Below are 27962 nucleotides of genomic sequence, written 5' to 3'. Positions count from 1 at the left end.
ATATATTTATTTATTATTCATATATTTGTAACATGCAGTTTATGATGGATAATAATTGAACAAACCAGATAAATTCCCATTTGGCATTTTTATTCCACATTTCAAAGTACATTAACTGTCAATGATACAAGATAATATAAATGAAATATAACAGACAATAAATAAGCTTAAATAGGCCTATAAATAACAAAACATTTTTACTAAAGAACCTGCATGTTTCCAATTAAATTTTGGTTAAAAAAAAAAAAAAAAACAGCCTTACAAGCAAATTATAACACTTACAATATTTGTTAATAACAAATAGGTCAGCTCTGGGATGAAAAGAATTACCATTAAATATTATATCAAATAATGAGGATATTTGGTACCAAAGAATGTGCAGGATACCAAATAAATCGAGGTATAACATCACATTTAACAAGCCATTTCTAACAATAGGATAAATGGTAATAATTTAGAGTAAAGCTCTGGAGAAGAATAGAACAGTAGTAGAACAGAACATTATAACAAGCCTGACTATGGGTTCTCCGGTTTTCCCCGACCTCCAGAATGAGGCAGCGCAAATTGGCTTATCTTCAGTGATTTCTTGTGCGCCTATATAAAGGACAAACAACCTCGCCATCCCATATCTATCCAAGGAGCTGCCTTCAAGGCAGGGTCACAGGGAATAAAAAAAAAGTAATTTCCACAGTGAACAGTGTGGATTGGGTGAGTGTAGCCTGAAACTTCTGGCTTCTTTAGGGGTCTTGATGTTACTGACTGCAGGATAAAGAAAGGGTTCCAGGTGTCAGTAGTCAGCCTAGGTGTAAGAGGTCGGCTGTGGGTCCCTCTCAGCTGTGCGGCGTCTTTTTCCACCTTCACGATCAGATGCTCCTTTCAGGTAACGCATGGCGCTAACCTGGACCGCCTCATCAGTGGCATCCTGGGTTGCCGGGTTCTTCCGGATGGCTCCTGTAGAAAATACAGATCTGTCATTCCATGTGAATGTCATAAGGCCACACACATCTACTTAAATATATAACAAATTTATATATTTATATATATTACTTTGAACAATGGTCTTCAGGAACATGGATAAAACATGCTTTATCCCCTACACCCGTCCAGGTTGTATTAATGGAAAGGTGATTAGAGAAGATACTCTGAAGTATTCGCCACACGGTTGTCTTTAGGTCCCTCCCACATTTGATTGCCAAAAACCGAAGCTGAAAATACAAAAAAGTGTTACAAATTACATATCTCTGAAGCTTCTCATACATAAATATAAAAATGTGACAGGCTGTGGATTCAGACTGTAGAATATGCAGTGTACAATCTTAAATTTTACTTTTTAGATTACCCTAAAGCATTATAAACAAAATCAGCACACTTACAAATCGTTCCTGGAGCTCTTTATCCTGCCTCAAACTGTTGTCAAGCCCCCTGGCAGGGATAACTCTCCAAAAGACACATTGGCACTGAAATGTTGCAGCATAGTGTCCATTTTGTTGTCCATGCTACGCACAACATCGCCAAACTCTCCAAGACGTCGCAGCATTAGGGTCTGATCTGCACCTACAGGGGTTCACAGAATAAAAGAATAAAGCAGTCAGTCCTGGTCCCTCAACTACTAAACTATGACATTTACAACTAGGTCTACTACATGTACAGGTGGCCCCAGTGGGAATTAAACCAACAACCACAGGTGTTGTTTGCAAGTTGTACCTGATTGCCCAGTACGAGCAAACGTCATCAACATTGTCCCAACTTGCTTCACCTGCTCATGAAGTGAGCCGCTGTCATCCGAAGCTACAAAATGAAAGGCATTTGGTAATTTTGGACCTATATCACAGTCAAAAAAGTAAAATTTAAGAAAGAGTGCATGTTCTCACCTGCTTGTGCATTGCTTTCCCTCAGGGCTTGGTTCTCATTCTGGAAATCTACATAAAAAATATTTTATTTTAATTATATTATATTATATTATATTATATTATATTATATATATATATATATATATATATATATATATATATATATATATATATATATATATATATAAAACAACAACTACAGGCACAATTTTCCATACTGTTAAAGTTTCCAACATCTGCAATTTCCTGTTTGTCCATCTCAACTCCTTTCAATATTCTTCTCCTTATAGCCCAGTAACTAGACATTGTGACTAACAATTTATTTACCTTGAAAGCCGAAACGATTGTCCAACAGTAGGTCTCGTGGATGAAGATAACCGATTGTGCTCTGGTCAAGGTATCTGCAAGAAAATGTGAACAAAACCGCATTGTTAACGTTATATACAGAATATACAGTAGCTATGCTGTGGGGGGAAAAACTGGTCAGCCAAATGTGGAACAGTAAAATGTATTCATTCAGTATAGTGATTCAAGTAAACTGCATTGTCCTCAAACATAAAAAGTACAGCAGTTCAGAGAAATAACTCATAAATGACCTTAAACGCTAGAAGAACAGTAGCAACACAGCACATGTTAGCTAACACTTGCTAAAACTGACCTAGCAGCATGCTTGTTCGGACTAACTCAATCATTTAAATAACCTATATACATCATTCTGTTTTGTTAGAAAACACCAAAAGTTAAACTTAAGTCTTTCTAGATGTAAAGCTTTGGCTAACTTACCTACAGTAGCTAGATACATTTTAACATGTAGAACATGCTTGAACTCAGTGTGTAAAAAAGGCGAAACAGCACGTGTTAGCCAACACTGTGCATTGTGCACTATATCAGCGTGCGTGTCTGAACAAACTAATTAAAACAACCTACCGGTATATACATCAAAAATGAACATAATATTGTGTGACACAAAAAGGAAACATGTACTTACTTAAACGCTCGTAGTCGAGGATATTTTCTGATCTCCTCTCTTCAAATACTAAAACCATGTGATGAGCGGCCGCTGTTGGTAAATCTGTATGTTTTACCGGTTTGTCTTCCGCCTTTTTTAGGTATACTGCCCCTCTCGGCCGGTGGAGGTACTTCTCTGTTTTTTATTTTTTTATTTTTATTTAAATTAGTACATGTATAGACAAGTACAATACAAAAAGTACAATGAGAGAAAAATAAAAATAATAAAGCATTGTGGTACAGTTCCGAATATGTAGAACAAAGAATAACAACAAATGTAACACTGTATATAAAATAAATCATAAAAATAAGAATTCTGAGATAGAAAATACTTTATAATATTAAGGCAGTCACATGAAATTGAAAAGCTTTCAGGTTTCTGTTTTTGTAAGCTTTTTGTTTTGCGACCTCATGTTTGAGAGGGTTTCAAAGTTGTAAAAATCAGCTTTATAAGAGGTAATATTAGAGGGCTTCTTTTGAGTTATTCTTGTCTTATGAATGTAGAATTTTTCCTAAATAATTAACAATATATTTTTGTTTTTCAGAAAAATATGGGTTTTGAAAACAAAGTAAAATGTCATGAAGTTAGTTCAAATTTTTTGTCATGTCTATTTTAAAGTCAGTCCAAAAAGAAATAGAAAAAAAGGGCAATACAAAAATAAGTGTTATCCTAAAATGAACTTTCAAACTTTCTTAACCCTCCTATTATGCTAAAAAAAAACAAAAGTATTACATTCATGGGTCAAATTGACCAACACTGTTTAAACACACTCGACATGCAAATAATCAAGTGAAAATTTAAATGTAATTTCCTAAACCTAACCTTATCATGGAATCAAGAGTCAAGAATCTGTTATAAACCCTAATGGCTTTGGAGCAAAAAAACTAATATTTGATATAATTCACATATAGGCTATTATGATTTTATAATCGCTTCAAATGTGAGAACTAGTTAAAATGCTGTCAGTTCCACTCTATTTCCCAACAAGCCAAACATAGCCAACGTGGCTGGTCGAATTTGAGAGTAGAAATCCTTGTATTTCACAGCGGCTTGCCGCCAGCCGGCCGCGGTCCATTAGGCGGAGGCAACCGCCAGAGAAAATGAAGCCGGCGGCCCGCCGGCTAGTCGGCCGCGGCATCTCGCAAGAAATGGGAGTGACGTATTCGGCGGCAAACGTTTCATCACCGCCAGCGGGACGCACCTATAGCCGACAGCTTAGAGCCGGCGGCAAAAAGAAGCCGTGCCGATATTTTTTGCTATCTGGGTAGGCCTAAATATGATTTATTTCCAAATGTTCTATAGTTTGTTTTATTTATGGCTAATAATAAAGACATGTAGACATCATATTTAAATCATACAGTTGCTGCAAAAGCCTAAATCCAAGCCTAAACAAACTAATGTCTCGCTGTAGTGGCAGTAGTTTGTAAAGGTAGTGAATTGAAAGATGTACGATAAGTTAACAGTTATATAGCATAATAAAACGTTTATTATTGTTATTATCGAAGGTTACTACTATGCATTGGTTCAGAGTAGTTTAAAAAAAATATATATATTAGTGGGTCCTAGTTTGACCTGCCCGTTGGATTATAAATCATTTTAGTGTATTTTGTGCCTAATTGTTACACATACTCGTAATACTTGTACCTGCATTGTTTCAGTATTTTCATATTCAGAATGTGATGTGGATTGAAAGCTTAAATGAACAAATGTGGTTGTTATTTCTCAGCGTGAATGAGGATGTGCCAATCACTGCTCACTCCCACACATTGAATATCTGTGCACTGATCTGTGCAGCATTGTACAAATGCATCCCGAGGCCTTTCCCATCCATATTTAGAGATTTTCTTGTTGTTGTTTTTTGTTCTGTGACCGTGATACTCGGACACAACTGGAATTTAAATCAAGCCCTGCTCTTGGTGCCAGCGACTCAGTATCCCAAACTTTCAATAGACCAGCCAGTTATATAAACATAAGGCAGGAATGTCCTAATGACATTCACAGAGCTATCATATATTTCCCAGTGATATCTCTCTGGCACAAACTTAACCTTATAAAGGAGGAGGGGGAAACACAGGAATTGTTTAATTAACTGCATTATGGAGGAGATTCGTTTTGCTTCATGACTGACCTCAAACACATTCAGTGGATTTTAGTAGACGCAAAGGCATCAGAAATGTTTGATCTGGCAATCTCTTTCTTCTCACTTTTTGGCTTTCTGTAATGTCTCCGTCATGGCCTTTGAATGGGCCGTCCCTGTGAATGTCTGGAGCCGCCCACACTGTCGTCTGGTTGCCAGATGTACTGTTTTTCTCTGTGGCCCCCAAAAGGGTTGGAACTGTTATCCTGTCACTGTGAGAAGAGAACCAGAGAGCCACTGAGCGAGAAAGAGAAGAAAAGACACTAGCAAAACGTCAGTGGTGGTTTGAGTTGAAACAAAAGGCTTTTTTATGTTGACATTCTGCTAGCAACAGGAAACTGAGTTTGTTTTGACGGGATTTACACTTAAAGAGAGTCCTGAACCCTTGCTAAACACTAAGATGCAAAAACCAAAGGATGTGAACACACGCGGCACAGCTGTGAGACCGTAAGCCATTCATTTAACAATCAAATAACTTGACAGAGATGCTATTGACATGAAATTTCCATAGTCTGATTTATTTTTAGGTGTGTGGAACAAATTAAAAGAGATTATAAAGCTTCAATAATGTATTTTATTAGGGTGTTTTTGTTGTGCATTACATGTGTTGGTGTTTCAGAGGAAGGAAATTGAATCGTTGTGGTCTCACTGCACAAAGTGCATCTGGCCCTTTAAAATGTGCCAATGTTTGAAATAACCCCATGTCTGCCTGTTTACATTATATTAGTCACCGTATAAATCCTCATTCCAGCTCTGTGCAGATTATGGGTACGAGCGCCAGTGCAACTTCCCAGGCTGCTCCGCTTGCACTTACACACCAGGCTGATCACCCAGGGAACGGCATGGCCGAGCACAGGCGCTCACTACAGTCGGTGAACATTCGCAACAGCAAGGCTAAATCCATCATCACAAACAAGGTGGCCCCTGTTGTCATCACGTAAGTGACAAGTGCAACATGATGCTTTTTAAAACTGACTGTAAGAGCCCACTTATGCACAAAATGTCACACCTGTGTGTTACTCTTTGAGTGAAAACAGTTGTGGATGTCATCAACAACTTCACCCTGAATTAAAAGATAAGACAACCATGTATTATCATCATTTGTGGATTTTTAATGTATGCCACTTCAAAAACGTTATGAGTTTTGTCTTTATACAGAAATAACTGCAGGGAAGAGTTTCAGATTCATGACAAGATCCAATCTTCCAACTACTCGAAGGGAAGGATATCTGACCTTCTGCCTGAGCACTACCTAGTGTTGGTATGTTTGTCTTTTTGAGATTTAAACTAAATATTTAGTGCTTATTGTTTGAAAAGCCTCAAGGTATAATGGATAATGCAGTAATGACCTGGAGATGTAGATCAGTGCATGGAAATTTCTTGTCATTTATGATGAAGTAAGTTTTATGACTTGCTTTTATATTGTCCAGGGGGAGTTTTTTATGATACAGGATGTATACAATAGAGCTGATGTCTTAAATACTACAAAAAGCCACGGGGCCCCCAACTTCCGCAAGGTCAAGGGAAACTACCCTCTTTTTGGAATGGGCCAACCTAGCCTGAATGGTTTCAAACAGGTCCTCCAGAGACTGCAGATTGACGGCTGTGAGGTCAGTGAGTGGTCCTTTGAGTAGGATGTAAGGCAATGAGGCACTTGAGGCACAAATACAGGACATTTTGGTGTTGTTGTTGTTGTTGCTAAATAACCATTAGATTTGTTAGCTATTAGTTAGCTATATTTGTTAGCTGTAGTATATGTAGCATAAACCTATGAAAAATAACTACTTTTTATTTGCATCAAATGTCTATATTTCCCTATAAAATGGTGACTTTTGTCCCAAGGGTTTGACCACCTTGACTAACATGTGTTCTGCAGATAGGCCTTCAAATAACGATCTCAGATGATTTGCTGTTTATCTCATAAAAATATGTGAATACAGGAGGTGATTTTCATCTGCGTGAGGGAGGAGCCAGTGGTGTTCTTCCGCTCAGAAGGAGACTTTATTCCATACACTCCCAGAAGAAGAGAAAACCTCCATGAGAACCTGCATGACCTGGACAGAGAGCTCAGTGCAGAGCAAATAGAGCTCTCCATCCGAAAAGAGGTCAGTTAAAGAGCAGAACTAGTTTTGTGAGGAGGATCAATTGCCATCCTTTTATGGTGAAATGTGCCATAGTGTCTGTTCCATGTCAGTTTTTAATTCTCTGATATTTTCTCCAGTTGTGTGACTTTGCCAAGCTGAGTGAAAATATGTTCTATGTCTATAATGACATTGAGCATTTTAAAGATGAACCTCAGCATGTTCAGATTCTGTCAGAGGAGGACATTCATGTCACTGAGGAGGTTTACAAAAGACCACTTTTCAGTCAACCATTACACAGGTATTTCCTCCTATTTTATTACATAATACATTTGTTCAAACCTTTTAAAACATTTGGGGTTGGTAAGATTTTAAATGTTTTTGAAAGAAGTCTCTTATGCTCACCCAGACTGCGCTTATTTGATCAAAACACAGCAACAAAAATGTTACATTGTAAATTGTTATTACAATTTAAAATAACTGTTATGTATTTTAATATTAATATGTAATTTATTCCTGTGACGGTAATGCTGAATTTTCAGCAGCCATTCAGTGTATTCAGTGTCACATGAAGAAACTTATTATTAAATTAGGTAACACTTTACAATAAGGTTTCATTAGTTCACTACATTAGTTAACATGAACTAATAATGAACTGTACATCTACAGCATTTATTAATCATTGTTAATGTTAATTTCAATGTTAATTTACTAATACATTATTAAAATAATATTAGTTAATGCACTGTGAATGAACATGAACAAACAATGAACACTAACGTTAACAAAGATTAACAAATACAGTAACAAATTATTATTAAATAAATTATTAAATACTGTTAACAAATGAAACCATATAAGGATTTTGAAAACAGTTGTTTAGCCTAATATTTTGTGGAAATTATGGTGCATTTTGTTTCATGAATCATTGATGAGAAATCAATATACATCTTTTGTAACATTATAAATGTGTTACTTTTGATCAATTTAATGCATCCTTGCTTAATAAAAGTATCTTACATACTGCAAACTTTTGAACAATAGTTTACATTAAAGGCGTTTGAAAAGTATAAACAATAAACTATGATGGCATGGGAAAAACTTCCCAAGGCTTTTTTTATGTGATCTTCATATATATATATATATATATATATATATATATATATATATATATAAGACAAAATCTGATGTAAATTAAATTAAAACCTGGCAAAATACAGTATATGCTGATATATGAATGAAAAATAATCGTACTTTTTTAGATTTTTTAGTTCTATATATTGTTTGATTATGAATTTTTATGAATTTAGATATTACAGATTACCGCTTCCCATGGAAGGGGCACCACTGGAGGAGACATTTGATTCCTTTGTTAATATACTTAGGGTAAGACCTCTGAATATTATATATCTTTTTTTCCCTTCTGCTTTTTTTAAGTTTAAAATAACTCCATGTGAGCTCTGGTTTATTTATAACTGATGATTTGTGTCACTGAACCAATAATTCATCCCAAGAACCCAGCGCTAGCCAGCAAACTTTATTTATATTTCACTGTCACCAGAAACATCAATCTTTTAAAACCGTATTAACACAGACAAAAGTTATAAATGTTAACTTAAGACCATGAAAAATGTCTTCAGGTATCTGCTCATGATCAGGAAATGGCAAGGTCTCTTTCCATTTTAATTTATTTTCATTTAATCAGAGTTGGACTGACAGACAAAAATGAATGTTATTCTCTTTTGAGGTTACAGAGATTTATACAGAGTTGGTCTAACTCATTTGCCCAGTTTTACAGACAAGGTTTAAGCCTAATCCCAGACTAAAATGGATGTTTGAGCTGTTTCAACTGAAAGCAACTTGCACTTAAATGTCTTCATTTAACTAAGGCCAAATTCTGGTTAAATATTAGCCATGTCAGTGAAACATGAAACTATGTCATTCATACCACAAAATACATAATGGCCTGCCTTGTGGTATGGATGACATACAGTAGGTTCATGTTATTCACTTGGAGTTCACAAATTCACCAACCTTTGTGCCCACCAGGAGACCCCAAACCTCTCTGTGATGCGGGACAGCTCCAGACCTCTGCCTGCACTGCTCTTCAGCTGCCAGGTGGGGGTGGGACGCACCAATCTTGGCTTAATCCTGGGAGCCTTACTCTTACATCACATGCAGGGGGCATCAAAGAGCCTCAGGTACCTAATGTACACTGTTAGTGCAGTTTCAATTACTGTTCACCATCTCAAAGAAGAGCATTACTTATGAACTAATAACACTCTTCTGTAATAATATTATGTTTTAAGGTCATTTCTCTGTTTAGGTTCTACTTTTCTTTCACAGGCAGGAAATAGAGAAGAGTGAACACAAATTGGATTTCCAAGTGATTCAGTTGCTAATCAGTCGCCTACCTAAAGGTCAACAACTCCTTGATGAGGTTAGAGCGTATTAATGATGTTTGTATAACGTATGGTTCATGAAGTGGACCAATTGCTTTCAAGGGTGTATTCATTTGCAAAAGTAATAGAAACCAAGGGTTTTACTTCTCACAAAACATACCACATTAGGATTTAATGAATGCATGGCTTTATATAAATAATTTTAAGTGTTTTTTTTATGTATACACAATAGGTTGATGATGCTATTGCAATGTGTTCAGAGATGCATAACATAAAAGATGCCGTGTATGAAAATGAGCTAAAGCTGGAAGGCATTAGCCAAGACTTCCAGTTTCAAGTGAGTCTCAACTGAAACATTCATGTGTCTGTATTGTTTAATTTCTATAAAACTTGCTTTAATGTAGTTAAAGTGCTAAATGAAGGTCACATATTTGTGTCATTCACACATTTTTGTTTGCAGGGAAGCAGCACAAAAGGCTATTTCCGGCAAAGAGCACTGCAGAGTCTTGAGCGTTATGTGTACCTACTAGTATTCAATGCGTATCTTCATGACCAGGTACTGCTAATTATATTCTACTGTATTATCATATTTAAAAGCAGTATTATGCCATAATTTGAATAATTTCTGCAATATCAGCTATCTCTTTCCATCTCTAGTATCCACAGGCATTTCCCCAGAGCTTCAGTCAGTGGATGTGTATGAACGCTTGGATCTACAGACTGCTGGCCAGCATGGATAGCTCAGAACTCTCAGCACCAGCAAACCTTGTAACCAATGGGATTCGAGTTCTGGTAAATGCTCATCCGCAAAACCTTTGACCAACATTTTGGTTCCCAGAACATTCGTTTATGGTTATAGAAAGCATAAAACCTAAAAATAAAGTTCCTAAAATGTTACTTAGAAAGTGGTTTCCCCAAAACATAACCAAAGGGGAACCATTTACTAACGTTAGGGGAATGTTCTGTCTTTGTGGTGAAAAGATTAATATTATAACAGATACCATTTTCACAGTTACAGTATACTAGAGTATGTTCACTTGCATCATGTTATATATATTTTTCCTTTATCCTTGAAAAGTCATTTTCTGATATGATATGTCAGCTTTTCTAAAAGCATTGAATGAATCTCATTAAGATGAGATTTTATATCCCAGCTTACATCAGAGGTGAACTGTGACCTCCTTCTCCTTCTCCTGTAGTACAGCACTTATGCACATAATATCTTCAATTTTTATTAAAGGTGTCCAGTGAGTTTTTAGCTACGGATCTGCTCAGTACAGCCAAGGAGATGAAAGTGGCCAATTTCAGACGTGTTTCCAAAATGGCTCTGTATGGAATGGGCCAGCCGAACTCTGAGGTAAATCCTTTCTGAAACTCATTCAACAGCCCAGTCTTCTAAATTGTGGCTGTCCGTACAGTCTAATACTAACTAATCAAAGCTTGTTTGTGCCTATTTCAGGCTCTCACTGTTGTAATGTCCTACCTGACAGACCAGAGGCGAGGGCACTCCACGTTTCTCTGGCTGAATCTGCAGGAGGAGCTTTCGCTGGAGGCAAATGGACACATTTTCACTCCACGAGAGCCAGGCTGTCTGGAACAGCCTATTCCAGTCTGTGTTCAACATCCACAGCAACTACAGGTGAAATTTCTGTTCAGGGCAGATCTGTAGTAGTAGTAGTAGTATGTATAATTACGGTAAATGGAATTAAAGAGACAAAGTTCAAAAGAACAAAGTGTGGCCGACACAGGACAAAGATGTCGTCTGAGACAGCAGAGAGTAGCCAGCGCTCTGTAGAGCAGTTTGTCCGTTTAGGGCTACTGTAGAAACATGGCAGCGCAAAATGGTGACTTCACTGTAAGGGGACCCGCGGGGTATGTAAATAGAAATGGCTCATTCTAAGGTAATAAAAACATAACGGTTCATTATGTGAGGTCTTTATACACCACTGAAAACATAGTTATGTATATTATATTGCTTTTCTGTGAATAGATCCTCATAAATACTACACACTGCACCTTTAATTTGTTTTTCATAATTTTTCAATGAATAAAAAGTTCAAAGGAACATCATTTGATATAGAAATCGTTATGATGTTCACAATAAAGTCTTACTGACCCTTATTTTAGGCCATATTTTATTACACAAGTAATTAAATATTTGGTCCTCATAATATTTATACATGTGTTACATGTACAATAGCTTTTGAATTCATTATAAATATGAAATGTGAAATGAGCGTTTGTATATTTTCACCTGCAAGAATTGCTGCTGTGATGTAAGAACCTGAGAAGTTTTAGCAATAGTAAATGGCCGTCTCTACAGGAAATGGAGCTGGCACTGAAGCAGAATGTCCTGAGGTGTGAGAAGTGGCTGGAAGTGATTACAGAGCAGGATAAACAGATGAGGATGTTTAGGAGTTGTCACACCATAGAGGAGCTCTTTGTCCATCAGAAGAGCATTCATTCAGGGCTCAGCTACCAACGGATTCCCCTGTCGGACTGCTGCGCACCTAAAGAAGAGGCAAGACAGTACACTATAAAGCATGATATCGATTTGACACTTTAAATGGTGAAATGGTGCTGCTCTTCCTTAGGTTTTTGATCAGTTGCTGGAGGCCATGAAGAGTAGTCTGGCTGAAGACCCTACCTGTGCTTTCATCTTCAACTGTCATGATGGGAAAGACCGAACTACTGCAGCTATGGTCATTGCCACTCTCACCCTGTGGCACATTAATGTAGGTCATTTTCTGCTATCAGCTGTTAAAGTGGAAAGAAGAAGCAATAATTAAAGTATTCACCTCCAGGACATTAATTAGATGGATGAAAAATATCTGAACTGTGCTCAAATCAATTTCATAAACCTGACCCTGTTTCCTGCAGGGCTTTCCTGAGTGTGAAGAAGATGAGATTGTAAGTGTTCCAGATGCCAAGTACACCAAAGGAGAGTTTGAGGTACACTTTGAGGTCATGTTTCTTTAAACTGCTGCCACTGCCAACCTTAAAACAAACATTTTGTAATATTTGAACATTTTAAATGAATAATGAATAAACTTTAACCCACATGTGATCTTCATCATATAGAACATACACTGCCATTCAAAAGTTTGGAATCAGTACGTTTTTTAATGTTTTTAAAAGAAGTCTCTTATGCTTACCAAGGCTGCATTTATTTGATTGAAAATACAAAACAAACAGTAATATTGTGAAATATTATTACAAATTAAAATAACTGTTTTGGATTTGAAAATATTTTAACATTTAATTTATTCTTGTAATGCAAAACTGAATTTTCAGCAGCAATTACTCCAGTCTTCAGTGTCATATGATCCATTAGAAATCATTCTAATGTGCTGATTTGCTTCTCAAGAAATAGTTCTGATTATTACCAATGTTGAAAACAGTTGTGTACATTTTTTCTTTGATGAATAGAAAGTTCAAAAGAACAGCATTTATTTGAAATAGAATCATTTTGAAACATTATACATTTCTTTACATTTTATCAGTTTAATGAATCCTTGCTGAATAAAAGTATTCATTTCTTTCCAAAAAAAAATAAAAAAATCTTACTGACCCCAAACTTTTGAATGGTAGTGTATAATGTTACAAAAGCTTTCTATTTCAGATAAATGCTGTTCTTTTGTATTTTTAATTAAATAAATGCAGCCTTGGTGAGTAGAAAAGACTTATTTTAAAAATAAATCTTACAGATCCCAAACATTTGTATGGCAGTGTATGTATATGTGATGAAGTTTGACCAATGTGTGCATGTGTGTGCATCCAGGTGGTGATGCAAGTTGTAAGGGTGTTACCTGATGGCCATTGTGTGAAGAGAGAAGTAGACGCTGCTCTAGATGTTGTTAGTGAGACAATGACCCCCATGCATTTCCATTTACGGGAAATCATAATATCCACTTACAGACAGGTAAAGTTTGATTTATATACACACACACACACATATATATGTATATATATATGTATATACAGTATACTGTACTGTGCAAAAGTCTTAGGCATGTTAGTATTTTCTCTCCAAAAAATGGTTTTATATATTTTGCTGTAGTAAGTCAGTAAGAAATATCAATTTACATTTCCAGACATTCCTTTTGATATTAATTGTAATAATCCTGAGATATTTTTGCATGCACGTGGAGTGTAACAACAACCGGTATAATCCACACGGAGATCTAATCTCACCATCATCAAGTCATCATCTGTGAAACAGAAACAGAAAAAACTGAGACAGACTAAATCCAGAAGAACTGCGGGAACATCTCCAAGATGCTTGAAGAAACCTACCTCCAAAGCTACAGTACTGTGAAAAGTTTTAGGCACTTGTGTAAAAATGCTGTAAAGTGAGGATGCTTTCAAAAATAATGCCATAATTAAATTTCATTTATCAGTTAACTTCTGTTAACTAAATCAAATCAATATTTGGTGTGACCACCCTTTGCGTTTAAAACAGCTTTTGTCCTAGGTACACTTGCGCACAGTTTTTGCAGGTAGATTTGCAGGAAGGTTTCTTCAAGCGTCTTGGAGATGTTGCCACAGTTCTTCTGGATTTAGTATCAGTATTTTCAGTTTCTTCATGTAATCCCAGATGGACTTGATGATGGTGAGATCATATCTCCGTGTGGAGCATACCGGCTGTTGCTAGACTCCTTCTCACAGGATTATTACAATGAATGGCAAAAGGAATGTTTGGAAATGTATACTGATATTTCCTACTGACACACTACAGCAAAAGATAGAAATAACTGGCCTAAACCCATTTTTTTTGGTGTGAAAATAATAATGTGACTAAGATATATATTATAATAATACTTTTTATTGTATATTTTATGTGGTTCTTGGGACAATTTTTATGTGTTTGCTTGCATATACTTCAGCATGAAAATTCAACTGTAAAAAGGTAGTTAATAAGACTCACTCAGTGCTCCTTATTTTAAGAGTCATGTTGAATAATAGATTTCTTCCATAGCGTGTGTCTTTGTAGCTAACATAGCCTTGAGAAGTCCAGAGGTACAATTTTCTCATTTGTACTGATACACTCAAAGGGACCAAGAGATTATTAACGCCCATTACAGTGGCTCTGAATGTGTATATTTGCGGAAAGCACTCTGAATGCGTTTAATTTGAGGCTGAAAAACATGAAGGCCTTGAAAACAGCGACATAAATGAGCAGAGAGCTTTCAAAAAGACTGCTTTGTAAAACCCTGCAGATATGTTATGGTCCAAAACTTTATAGTTTTATCTTTTAAAGTATGTTCTGATGTACTGATGCAACTCATTTGCATCACCTACATGATGACAGTTATGTACAAATGTTACAGCGGCTCATACATTGCATGATCCGCATTTCTGCAAGGCCTGTTACTCAGAGATTTTGCATGTACAGTCTAGTTTAGAGACACGGATGCCTCATTCTAAATAAATTGCATCATCTGAAGCTCTTGATTAATTCTGTAAATTTGCTTGTTAATTAGGAAGTTTTTTCCCCTTTTGTTCTTTTATTTCTTTTTTTTAGCTTTAACCTGTAAAATGAGATTCATGTACATTTTTAATGAATCATTTATCATTCATTTGTAGTGAAACTGGTGTTTTCACGAGCGGTCTCAGACTTTTGGACCCCAATGTAGAATATTAGAGTCAAAGGAAAAAAGGGTGAATACTATGAACTATTGTGAAGACTATACCAACTGTGAAAGATACTTGGCTTTAAAATGTATTCCAACTGGTCTCAGATATGGCCTGGCAGGTAACAGGTCAAACTTGATTTAAATTTCACATTTTTCGACTAATTTGAAAATGGTAGAGGCTGTTTCTTATAATCTATTTTAAATGAGTCTAGTGGAAATTAAATATATTCATTACTAAGGAACTAACTTTCTTGAGCAGAAGTTGTTGAAAATGGATATCATTCAATCCAGCAATATGCATGTTGTTTTAAACACTGGTGTAATCACTTGTTTGAGGCTGTTTTATATCACCCACAAGACAAACTTACGAAAGTGAAGAGATATTGAAGATTATAATTGAACCGATAATCTTCATTGATAAACTTTGCCGTGCCATCAGCAATTTGTCGCAAGTTAGAGGAAAACTAGAGGAATAACAATGAGTTTAGACCTTTATCTCTCTCCTCAGATAAAGATGGCTAAATCCGAGGCTGATGCTCAGTGGTTGCGGTTAAGGAGCCTACAGTACCTCGAGCGCTACATTTATCTCATCCTGTTTAACTGCTACCTCCATCTGGAGAAGAAAGACTCCTGGAGGCGATCCTTCAGCCAATGGATGTACCAGGTGAAGCCAGACTTGCATGCTTACTTTAGGAAGACACATGCAAGCTGTTTAGACACAAGCAAGCATGCTTACTTAATTTAGTGTATTCTAATTGACAGAGCTAATATTGTCTTTCTTTCTTTGTGAAATGACTCAAATGAATATGAAGACTTTAGATGCAAAAGCCTCTAAGTCCGTCTGACGTTTTTCTTTAAAATAAGCATTTTTGTCAGGCTTCTATGTATATGTTTCTACCTAAGTACTGGTACTTCTGAATGGGCTGAGGCTGGGATTTAGTGGGTTTGAAGTGAAAGTATTTTATGAACTTATACTATATGCAGAGAGCATTCACTCAGTATCGTTATCTCATTTTTGACCGTAGTGGCCTTTAGAGGCTTTTGCATCTGAAGTCTTTTTCAAATCTTTTTTTTAATTTTAAAACTAAAATAAAAATATATTTTTAAATGAAATAATAATTTAGCAATTTAATGTTAGAGAATTAAATGTTCATTTTACATCATAACTTAACTTTATTTCCAGTTGTTCAAAATACTAAAACAAAACAAAATACTTTCCACTTCCAAACTTCCACTAAAAATTCCAGCTTCACAATGTGGTCTCACTCTTTTATACTAGCAAAAAGTGACTTTAGATGACCCAAGACTTTAAGTTCTGTTTCAGTCACACTCAGAGGTATAAAACTTACCACTCATACTCAACACACAAGCCTATCTACAGTCATTTTGAGAGGGAAGCCCATGGTGCAGTAGAGTAGACCTTGTCTTAAGGCAAGATGAATGGCTGAACATGGCCTTCAGACTCACTGTGGTGCAGCTAAACATAGTTCTGAGTTCCATGAAACATTCATGAGAAAATGTCAATATGTAGTTGTAAATATATTCTGTCTCATTTAGAGGTTTCTTGAGTCAAACCTTTGTTTATAGCCGCAACTTTTAAACTTGGTTTGATGGGGTAGAAGAGAATTGGAAGACAGTTACACTTGGTCACCTAGTGTTTTCTTTTTACTATTAAAACTATGGCTGTGAACTGCAGAAAAAAAAAAAGTATTTTCGTTTAATAATTTAATAATTAGTCACCAAGGCTGCATTTATTTGAAAATACTGAAATATAATTATGAAATATTAATATTATTTAAAATAAATTTCTATTTTGATTATATTTGAAATTTAAATTTATTCTTGTGATGGCAAATCTTAATTTTCAGCAGCCATTAATCCAAATTTCAGTGTCATTGTCACTGGTTTACCATCCTCCTGCCATCCTTTAAGGACAGCTGTTAAGTGAACAGCTACGAGACTTAAGGAAATGATTTGTGTTGTAAAGCTTGCAATAAACCCCTCTTAAATATATTCAGAAAATACAAATATTTAATGCGCTCCCCAAATGATCCTTTTATTAAACAGCTCTTAAAAGAAGCTCTTCTTAGTGTGAAGAACATTGTAATAATCTAAAGAACCTTTTTTCACTATAAAGATCGTTTTGTGCTGTGGAAAGGTTCTATGGATGTTGAAGGTTCTTCATGGAACCACTGATGCCAATAAAGAACCTGCAGTATAATTTATTACATCTTTTAATGTTTAAGTGTTTGAAATGCATTCATGAGTTTTGCTGATTTTCAGGTGGCAGCTAGAGCTGGCATCTATGCCATCCTCAACCATCTGGGCTTTTCTGAGTTTGAGAACCCTGACGACTCTCCGATGACCAGGCTCCGTTTCCGCTGGCTCCCACACAGTGTCCAGTCTATTCCCGTGCGAGGGAAACTTATTTAGAAAGACACAGTACGTCAAACTGACCAAATAATGACTCACATTTCAAGGTTTTTTTTTTAATTACAATTTCTGTCAGACTCATTAAATCAAGAAGTGCATCCTGTTATCTTATTCACATTTTTGACTATCTTTGTCCTTAAAAAAACATAAGACAACAAACACAGAACATTGATAGCCTAATAAGCCACACATCAATATGAATAAAAGTTTTAATGCTTACCTTTAAAAGGTACGTTTGCACACTGCATATAAAACATTAATTCATTGATATTTGCATTCAAGTAAGTGGTTGTTATTAAATTATAATTTTTATACATATTTATAGAACAATTTGCTTCAATATATCATTACATAAAACAGTTGAGTTGTGTTTTTGTCCATTAGAGCTCATTAAAGATAATTTAATAATACCGTTCAGTTATAAATGAGCTTATATGGAAAAAATGAGCACAGCTTGATTTTCTTTTCTTTTTTTAATAGCCTGAAGTTTTAGAATGAACAAACTGATGTCATTGACGTCATGTATTTCCTCGACCATATATCAGTCTGAAAAATATGTCAGAATTAAAATTAAGCCAGTACAATTTATGAATTTCGGCAGGTTTTATTTAGCAATAATAGCCAGCTGACCATTAACTGGATGATGCTATTGACCAATCAAAGTCAAGTATACCATGTAATAATGAACAAATAAATAATTTAGAATTAGAATGCAAAGTTGTGTAATCCCGCACCCTGTCTGTGACATTAAATTTGATTGTACCTTGTTGTCTTTATCCTCATTCTTGGACTTTCCTAATGTGTGGTAGAAATTCCCTTGGGATGTCTTCTAATCGACACACATGAATTTATCCTCTAGTCTTTTAGAATTTCTTTCTTTCTAGAATTTATCCTCTATTATCCGTCAGCTGAGTCGGACGATGCCTTGTCCCCTATGAACACCATCACTTGGGAATAAGGTCTCTAGTGTTCCACTAACCTGCTGGCAAAGCAACTTTGTTTTTTGATTACTTCAGCTTGTTACTCAGGTCAAGGGGTTATTATATTTTATTTCAACACACCAACTTTGGCTAAAGTGTTAGAACATTTTGTTCTCAAAAGCATAAAATGTTAAGCCTGCAAGAAAAATAAATGTTAGTTATGCATTTTTGCAATTTTATTTGTAATGCGCTATTCTTAAACCCAAAGTGCTACAGTGAAATAAAACAAACACAACTAGTAAAAAACAATAGATTAAAGGGTTAGTTCACCCTAAAATGAAAATTCTGTCATTAATTACTCACCTTCATGATGTTCCCAAACCGTAAGACCTTCGTTCATTTTCGGAACACAAATGAAGATATTTTTAATGAAATCTGAGAGCTCTCTGACCCCTCCATAGACAGCTATTTAATTAACACTTTCAAGGTCCGGAGAGGTAGTAAAGACATTGTTAAAATAGTCCATGCGACTCCAGTGGTTCAGCCTTAATGTTATGAAGCGACGAGAATACTGTGTCAGTCTAAATACAGTAGTATTTAGTAAATACAGTCCAGTGCTTCCGAGTTACTTCAGAGCTACATCAGCACGCCGGCTTACCATTGGCCGTTGATGTTCACGTGAGCACCACAACGCATGTGTGTCCTTTTGTGCACAAAAAGTATTCTCGTCGCTTCATAAAATTAAGGTTGAACCACTGGAGACTATTTTAACATTGTTTTTATTACCTTTCTGGACCTTGAAAGTGTTCATTAAATAGCTGTCTATGGAGGGATCAGAGAGCTCTCGAATTTCATCAAAATATCTTCATTTGTGTTCCGAAAGTCTTACAGGTTGGAAACGACATGAGGGTGAGTAATTAATGACAGAATTTTCATTTTTGGGTGAAAAATGAATTAAAATGATTACATTTTTAATTCCCTTTAATTAAAAACAACCTGCATCTTAATCCACTTTTTAAAATGTACCAAAGTTTAAGTATTTCTGATATTGAAGGGAAGCTCTTTCCCCCATGGCTGATGAAGTAAAAGCGTGTTGGCAGAACGGAGAGAACATGAATGAGTATATGAACTAATAAGATCTCAAAGATACGTTGGTGCTGTCCCATGTGATGCTTTATATGTTAAAATTTGAATTTTAAAATCAATTCTATAGCATTAATGGAAAGCCAGTGTAACTATGAAAGCAATGTTGTAATGTGTTCCCAAGGAGAGGTACAAGTTAGAAGGTAAGCAGCAGAATTTTGAATATACTGTAGCCTGCTTAAAGATTTGAAAAAAAATTACACCAACCTGTGACTTGGGAAGTACCATATTAGAGTCAACAACCACGCTAATATGATCGGCCTTAATAGTAGCCGCCATTGTACCAATAAGCATATGCTCAGTTGTTGTTCTCATCCAAATTTTGTTCTCTTCAATCATTAACTCGAAATAGTTAACGTACTATGGACATCTAGTGGTGGTGTAGATTTGAGTATCATCCGCATAGAGATGGTACCCAAGGACATGCTTCCTGATAATCTGCCCAAATGGAAGCATATATACTAAATAAGGTTGGGCCCAACGCTGAACCCTGAGGAACTCCCTGTCAAACAGGCACAGTATCAGATTTGTGATTTCCCAGGCTAGCAGACTGAGCACGATTAGTTAAGTAAGATTGAAACCAATTGAATACAGTCCCAGAAAGACCCATCCAACTATGCAGCCTATCCAACAAAACAGAATGGCATATGGTGTCAAAAGCAGCACTGAGGTCTAACAAGACCTCATTATGATTAATTAAAATGATGGAGATGTAATGCTTTAATCTTTAATTAATAATGACTAATTAAAAAAAATATTCACAAAAGGAAGCTACAGGGAGAAACAACTCGTATAGTATTTAGTGTTTCTTTTCCCTTATTTCAAAGCTCATTTCGCTGATGTCTGTGTGAAAGGATTGTGGATAAGTCAAAAATGAACCCTGCTTGCCTCTCAGGAACAGTGAAGACTGAACAGCCATGCGCTTTTGAGAAACTGTATCTCATACATATTGCAATCTACCATCTGCAGTGTCCTCCCAGCATTCACTTGTTATTCGTATGTCATGATTATAACCTTAGCATGTGTCAGGAGACCAGTGCCTCACTGTTGGGGACTGAAAACTTTGTTTCATTCTTGGATTCTATTATTTCCTCAGGACTCAAGTTTCCTTGAATCCTCAGTTCTTTTATTTTGGCATAGTTATTTTCAGAATATTTTTTTTGCTGATATTCCATATTCCATCTCAGCTAAATCGTACATCAGCCCCTTGCATTTTTATATTTGTTTGTGATGCAGTGACAGCTGTTGGAAATATTCACAGATATATCCTGTGTATCAGATAAAGTATGCTCAACATCACTGTTCCAAACCTTGCCACTCATAAGCCATAGTGCGATTGTGGCTGTAAACCATTACACAGATGGGAACAGACTTATTTTTATTGACAGTTCTTGTCATTATAGTCATCAAACTATAACCCTGTTGTTGTTCCAGGGCATCATGGTTGTTAGTTTTCCCATTGTTTCTTCATGACACAGTCTAGAGTATAGCTGTCCATACATTCCAGTGATTTAGGGCACAATTATAGAGAACATTGACAGTTGAAATGCTCAGCTCTGAATTCAGAGTTAATTTGTTGCATAGGAAACAACTGGAGCTGAGGTTGTATTTGGGTTTAATAGACTGTATAATGAGGACAGGGCTGCCAGGAACATTGAACAAAATGATGCTGAAGGAATTTTTTTTAACCACCACTGCTGGTAATGATTTAATCTTATGCGTTTTAAGAATGTTGTGAGATCATAGAGCATCGCATAAACAAAAACGCTTTTCAATTAAATGACTTTCCATGGTGAAATTGTTAGTTGCTTTATTTTAATTAAACTGAATAGTGTTTTTAAATGTAAAGTAAAATGCAAACATTTCATAGTCAAATCATTTGTGTAATTTGACATTTTAAGTAAATCCATTTATTTATATTAGTCACTGAATCCAATTAGTTAACTGAAGAAATATTTGGGTTTGATAGATGAGGACAGGGCTCATTATACATATTTATATACAGAAAAAACAAGTTACCCATATTTTTGATTGGAGAAGTAGACGAAATGAGCACAGATTAATTTCAGAAATGTAAATAATATCCTTTTTTTTTTTTATATAAATACAAGAAATAATGTGCGATCAGTCATAGTCTAGAGACATTTCTATTTCGCCTTGGAAATGCCTATTCCATTTAGATTAAAACCAATGAGAGATAATTTCATCAGATGAATAATTTCTTCAAGTATTCACTCTTCTGTTGTCAACTAATTAAACACATACTTCCTTTTCTGTGGTTTGATTTTAAGATGCTGATTATAATCACACAGTAATGATCCTCATCCGTGATCAACAATGAGAAGCACTTTGATCCTACATTTATATTAACCCCTTGAAGGCTTACCATGATATTATAGCATTATTAATACAAGTACAAATGCTGCTGCAACCTCTAATTAAATGAATCTGGGAAATGGATGTATAAACAGAACATTGCTTCATATAAAAAAAGAAATTGATTTAATGATCTGCTCTTTTAGCTATAAGACATCCATTGAGGTTTAGACACCTTGCAGCTGACACAGATCTCATGCTCCCATGATCCCTTTAGACAGTGGAGCAGGACCTGAAGTTCCACAAATGTCTTCTCATTAGTGCTGAGGTTTGTTGATGCCTTCAAACTGCTAGTGGCAATTTACAACAGAGAGAAGCTTTCAGCCATAATGCAATGTTGGACTCTGCTGATATCAAAACCTCATTCAACTGGCAGTTAATGTGGCACATGAAAAGATAATATGTATAAATATTGATTATTTGTACATTTGAAATGTCATGATTAATAATAATGTGTATCGAATTTCATTATCAATTATTGTCTTTCTCTATATGTTTCATTATGCAATTCTGAAAAAAAAGGAAATATACTTGGGGCCCTATCATACACCCAGTGCAATGTGATGGCATGCGCATTGCAAGTGTTTTTGGCTAGTTTCAGCCCGACGCAGTGATCATTTTCACGTCCCGTGCCACGTTGTTTAAATAGCAAATGCACTCGCGTCTGAAAATGAGGTGTGTTCAGGTGCATAGTTGGCCCGTTGCTATTTTGAGGCAATTGAAAACACCTGTGCCATTGACCAACAAAAACCTGGTCTAAAGTCAATAACGCAGTATTTTTTGTGTTATTTAAAGGGAACATTAATATGCGCCTATAGGCGAGTGCACAAAGCGCATACACTCTGCTTATTACACACACAGGGTCGCGCAGCAGCACACAAACATTTTTAAATATTAAATAAGAGATATGATTCCTCGTTAGAGAAGCATTCAGTCTTTCTGCCATGTAAATATCAAATCCGGCATGGTGCAAGCGCAACTGGCTTTTAAAGGGAATGGGAGATGAGACTCTGATTGGTTTATTGCACGTTACACCCATGACTCATTAAGAAACTAGGTACAACCCTTTTGGACCATGCGCCGACTGTTTTTCCGTTGTTAAACTAGCAAAAGTGGATTCAGACACACCCTAAGTGCACCTGCGCCAAGTGCTTCAGACAATGCGCTCAGATCGTTAAAATAGGGCAAAAGTTTGGGGTTGGTAAGATTTTTAAATGTTTGCATTTATTTGATCAAATATGTGAAATACAGTAATATTGTGAAATATTACCATTTAAATAACTCCTTTCTATTTTAATATATAAAATACTATTTATTCTCATGTAGGTATAAAGCTGATTTTTCAGTAGTCATTTGTATTCTATTCAGTGTCACATGATCCTTCAGAAATCATTCTGATATGCTAATTTGGTGCACAAGAAACATTTCTTGTTGAAAACAGTTGTTCTGATAAATATATTTTGGAAACCATGATACTTTTTTATTCAGGATTCTTTGATTTATAGAAAGTTGGACTGCTCCAGTCCAGTCCAAGCCAAATCAGAGTCTGCTCCAGTCCAAGTCAAATCAGAGTCCGCTCAAGTCCAGTCCAAGCCAAATCAGAGTCCACTCCAGTCCAAGCCAAATCAGAGTCTACTCCAGTCCAAGCCAAATCAGAGTCCGCTCCAGAGACACTCTGTCTGGTCTTGTGCTATCATTTGGATTGCATATTACAATCCCAGATGGCAACGGTTTAAAGGGAAAGTGGCCTGGATATGAGGGTCCCCAAACTTTTGTTGTCCTGTGGTGTGGCACTCTTGTTTAAAAATATACAAAATGGGTCATTTGAGTTTCTAAAATAATAAAAATCGATTCATTTTGTGAATGCATTTTGCCTGCAATGCCATATTTTAGCATTTAACCCAAATGCAATTGTTTTCTGTTATTAATTAATCATGTGTTATCTAACTCATAAGAGCAACAGTGTATATTGTGGTTGATGGTTGATGTCAGCTGCCACTGAGTTCAGCATGTGTCATCGTTTCATTTTGTTTTTGAATAAAGTACACCTATAGAAATGGCTTTTCATATGTTTGAAGTGCTCCTCAGAGGATATCATCTTCTTTCTTTTTTTTAAGCTCTAAGAGTAATAATACAAAGAGCCAGCCACTTATTGTGCACTAATGATGTACAAGCTGCTCCTGTTGGTTGTGAAGATTCTGTTGTGAAAGTTTGAAATGACTGACTAGTTCCATGGTAACACTCATCACAGACCCCAGTGAAGAAAGCACATAACACACTTGTCTTCATTCAAAACCTCCACCTCCATGGGTTCACCGAGGGCTACTAGAACATGAAGATCTTTATTTCTTTCTTATTTGTCACTAAAACCTAAAAAAGATATTGATCTAATGCACTCAATTATTAAACCACGTAAAAAGGCAGTTGAGAAATATGAAATATTCAAGGCAACATGATGCATTCAGATTTTTAATCTGCTGATCCAACCCTTTCCATTATGAAAATAATTAATTTTGACTTTACAGTAAACTGTCAAGTGTCTGCTTTCAAATGAGACCATACTTATGCTTTTAGTGGAAAGGATTCATGAACTGTATCTGTTTTAGTCTGGGTGTGCCATTTCTTGGGATTTTTTCAAAAAGGGGGGTTCTGGCTAACAAGAGCAGATCGTGAACACACACACACACACACACACACACACACACACATATATAAAGCCTATTTTAAAAACGTCATTATAAATGTACATTTATTTGTATCATATTAACAGCAATAGACCCTTTTCACATTTCCGGGTTTCTCAGAGCGGAAGTCGACATAGTTGGGTTAAATATTATAGCTGTGAATGAGAGAATACATTCAATATTTTTTTGCGTGTCCATTTGCTCACATAGCAAAAGAAAAACGCCACAGTAGTGATTTCACAACTTTCAAAAAGAGGGAAAAAATAGAGTGAGATTGATAACGGCAGCCAAAAGAGAGATATATGTACATTTTTATCATCACTCCCATAGACACCCTAAACACCCTCACAGCAGCGGTAACTTTTTTATTGTAATTTGATGCAATAGTAATAAAATACAAAGTATTAGTGTCATAAATGTACATTTCTTTTTTTTTTAAATGAAAATACAAAAACGTTGCAGGATTTACAATATTGATGACCGTTAAAACGCGTCATCACCGTCTGTGAAAAGGGTCTATAATAAGATATTCCTGTTGTCGCTGCCCAGCTTTGTCGTGGTAACATTCCATGTGAAGCTATTGAAGAAACCTGCCAACTTCACCCTAAAGAGTTTGATTGTTTATACATGCCGATCTCTCTCTGCCTGTCTCCTGACAGAAGACCAGACCAAAAACGATTCCAGCATAAGCGCGTACTTCTCCGTCTGATAGATCTGTTGTACTCCCTCAGTCAAGCCAAATCAGAGTCCACTCCAGTCCAAGCCAAATCTGAGTCTGCTCCAGTTCAAGCCAAATCAGAGTCCGCTCCAGTCCAGTCCAAGCCAAATCAGAGTCCGCTTCAGTCCAGTCCAAGCCAAATCAGAGTCCGCTTCAGTCCAAGCCAAGCCAAATCAGAGTCTGCTTCAGTCCAAGCCAAATCAGAGTCCGCTTTAGTCCAGTCCAAGCCAAATCAGAGTCTGCTTCAGTCCAGTCCAAGCCAAATCAGAGTCCGCTCCAGTCCAGTCAAGGCCAAATCAGAATCCACTCCAGTCCAAGCCAAATCAGAGTCTGCTCCAGTTCAAGCCAAATCAGAGTCCGCTCCAGTCCAGTCCAAGCCAAATCAGAGTCCGCTCCAGTCCAGTCCAAGCCAAATCAGAGTCCGCTTCAGTCCAGTCCAAGCCAAATCAGAGTCTGCTTCAGTCCAAGCCAAATCAGAGTCCGCTTCAGTCCAGTCCAAGCCAAATCAGAGTCTGCTCCAGTCCAAGCCAAATCAGAATCCACTCCAGTCCAAGCCAATTCAGAGTCTGCTCCAGTTCAAGCCAAATCAGAGTCCGCTCCAGTCCAGTCCAAGCCAAATCAGAGTCCGCTTCAGTCCAGTCCAAGCCAAATCAGAATCCAGTCCAAGCCAAATCAGAGTCTGCTGCAGTCCAAGCCAAATCAGAGTCCACTTCAGTCCAGTCCAAGCCAAATCAGAGTCTGCTTCAGTCCAGTCCAAGCCAAATCAGAGTCCGCTCCAGTCCAGTCAAAGCCAAATCAGAATCCACTCCAGTCCAAGCCAAATCAGAGTCTCCTTTAGTCCAGGCCAAGCCAAATCAGAGTCCGCTTCAGTCCAGTCCAAACCAAATCAGAATCCACTCCAGTCCAAGCCAAATCAGAGTCTGCTGCAGTCTAAGCCAAATCAGAGTCCGCTCCAGTCCAGTCCAAGCCAAATCAGAGTCCGCTTCAGTCCAGTCCAAGCCAAATCAGAATCCACTCCAGTCCAAGCCAATTCAGAGTCTGCTCCAGTTCAAGCCAAATCAGAGTCCGCTCCAGTCCAGTCCAAGCCAAATCAGAGTCCGCTTCAGTCCAGTCCAAGCCAAATCAGAATCCACTCCAGTCCAAGCCAAATCAGAGTCTGCTGCAGTCCAAGCCAAATCAGAGTCCACTTCAGTCCAGTCCAAGCCAAATCAGAGTCTGCTTCAGTCCAGTCCAAGCCAAATCAGAGTCCGCTCCAGTCCAGTCAAAGCCAAATCAGAATCCACTCCAGTCCAAGCCAAATCAGAGTCTCCTTTAGTCCAGGCCAAGCCAAATCAGAGTCCGCTTCAGTCCAGTCCAAACCAAATCAGAATCCACTCCAGTCCAAGCCAAATCAGAGTCTGCTGCAGTCTAAGCCAAATCAGAGTCCGCTTCAGTCCAGTCCAAGCCAAATCAGAGTCTGCTCCAGTCCAAGCCAAATCAGAGTCCGCTTCAGTCCAGTCCAAGCCAAATCAGAGTCTGCTTCAGTCCAAGCCAAATCAGAATCCACTCCAGTCCAAGCCAAATCAGAATCCACTCCAGTCCAAGCCAAATCAGAGTCTGCTCCAGTCCAAGCCAAATCAGAGTCCGCTTCAGTCCAGTCCAAATCAGAGTCTGCTGCAGTCCAAGCCAAATCAGAGTCCGCTTCAGTCCAGTCCAAATCAGAATCTGCTCCAGTCCAAGCCAAATCAGAGTCCGCTTCAGTCCAGTCCAAATCAAAGTCTGCTGCAGTCCAAGCCAAATCAGAGTCCGCTTCAGTCCAGTCCAAATCAGAGTCTGCTGCAGTCCAAGCCAAATCAGAGTCCGCTTCAGTCCAGTCCAAGCCAAATCAGAATCCACTCAAGTCCAAGCCAAATCAGAGTCTGCTCCAGTCCAAGCCAAATCAGAGTCTGCTGCAGTCCAAGCCGAATCAGAGTCCACTTCAGTCCAGTCTAAGCCAAATCAGAATCCACTCCAGTCCAAGCCAAATCAGAGTCTGCTGCAGTCCAAGCCAAATCAGAGTCCGCTTCAATCCAGTCCAAGCCAAATCAGAATCCACTCCAGTCCAAGCCAAATCAGAGTCTGCTGCAGTCCAAGCCAAATCAGAGTCTGCTTCAGTCCAAGCCAAATCAGAGTCTGCTTCAGTCCAGTCCAAGCCAAATCAGAGTCTGCTTCAGTCCAAGCCAAATCAGAATCCACTCCAGTCCAAGCCAAATCAGAGTCTGCTGCAGTCCAAGCCAAATCAGAGTCCACTTCAGTCCAGTCCAAGCCAAATCAGAGTCTGCTTCAGTCCAGTCCAAGCCAAATCAGAGTCCGCTCCAGTCCAGTCAAAGCCAAATCAGAATCCACTCCAGTCCAAGCCAAATCAGAGTCTCCTTCAGTCCAGGCCAAGCCAAATCAGAGTCCGCTTCAGTCCAGTCCAAACCAAATCAGAATCCACTCCAGTCCAAGCCAAATCAGAGTCTGCTGCAGTCCAAGCCAAATCAGAGTCCGCTTCAGTCCAGTCCAAATCAGAGTCTGCTGCAGTCCAAGCCAAATCAGAGTCCGCTTCAGTCCAG

General features: G+C 37.3%; 2 protein-coding genes across 2 annotated transcripts; one reads left to right on the top strand and one right to left on the bottom strand.

Annotated features, from left to right (window-relative positions):
* Positions 1-71: 71 nt before the first annotated feature.
* LOC307141806 (uncharacterized protein) lies at positions 72-5092 on the bottom strand (the record flags this gene model as incomplete). Its single annotated transcript, XM_079842259.1, has 7 exons — positions 72-951; positions 1048-1205; positions 1374-1554; positions 1705-1788; positions 1872-1919; positions 2178-2314; positions 5064-5092. The coding sequence occupies 5 exons, from the start codon at positions 5090-5092 to the stop codon at positions 1403-1405; spliced, it is 450 nt and encodes a 149-aa protein (XP_079698385.1). The 3' UTR covers positions 72-951; positions 1048-1205; positions 1374-1402.
* Positions 4789-18700, top strand: pald1b (phosphatase domain containing paladin 1b). The gene is made up of 20 exons (XM_079843237.1): positions 4789-5443; positions 5748-5933; positions 6155-6257; positions 6427-6606; positions 6937-7101; positions 7218-7378; positions 8388-8463; positions 9127-9278; positions 9424-9517; positions 9712-9816; positions 9940-10035; positions 10137-10271; positions 10720-10836; positions 10939-11118; positions 11803-12000; positions 12074-12214; positions 12360-12431; positions 13261-13401; positions 15624-15779; positions 17399-18700. Exons 1-20 carry the CDS (start codon positions 5397-5399, stop codon positions 17546-17548), a joined length of 2655 nt encoding a protein of 884 aa, XP_079699363.1. The 5' UTR covers positions 4789-5396; the 3' UTR covers positions 17549-18700.
* Positions 18701-27962: the final 9262 nt, after the last annotated feature.

Source organism: Gobio gobio, assembly GCF_949357685.1.
Source record: "Gobio gobio genome assembly, chromosome: 18".
NCBI lineage: Eukaryota > Metazoa > Chordata > Actinopteri > Cypriniformes > Gobionidae > Gobio > Gobio gobio.
The sequence above is the reverse complement of the archived record's forward strand: the minus strand, read 5'-3'. Positions and strand labels throughout refer to the sequence as shown.

Bases quoted from the DNA above. Each gene is read 5' to 3' on its own strand.
- pald1b (XM_079843237.1), top strand. From the start codon at position 5,397: ATGCAAAAACCAAAGGATGTGAACACACGCGGCACAGCTGTGAGACC. The intron at 6,258-6,426 runs GTATGTTTGTCT...TATATTGTCCAG, and splicing joins CTGAGCACTACCTAGTGTTG to GGGGAGTTTTTTATGATACA. The intron at 7,379-8,387 runs GTATTTCCTCCT...TTATGAATTTAG, and splicing joins TTCAGTCAACCATTACACAG to ATATTACAGATTACCGCTTC.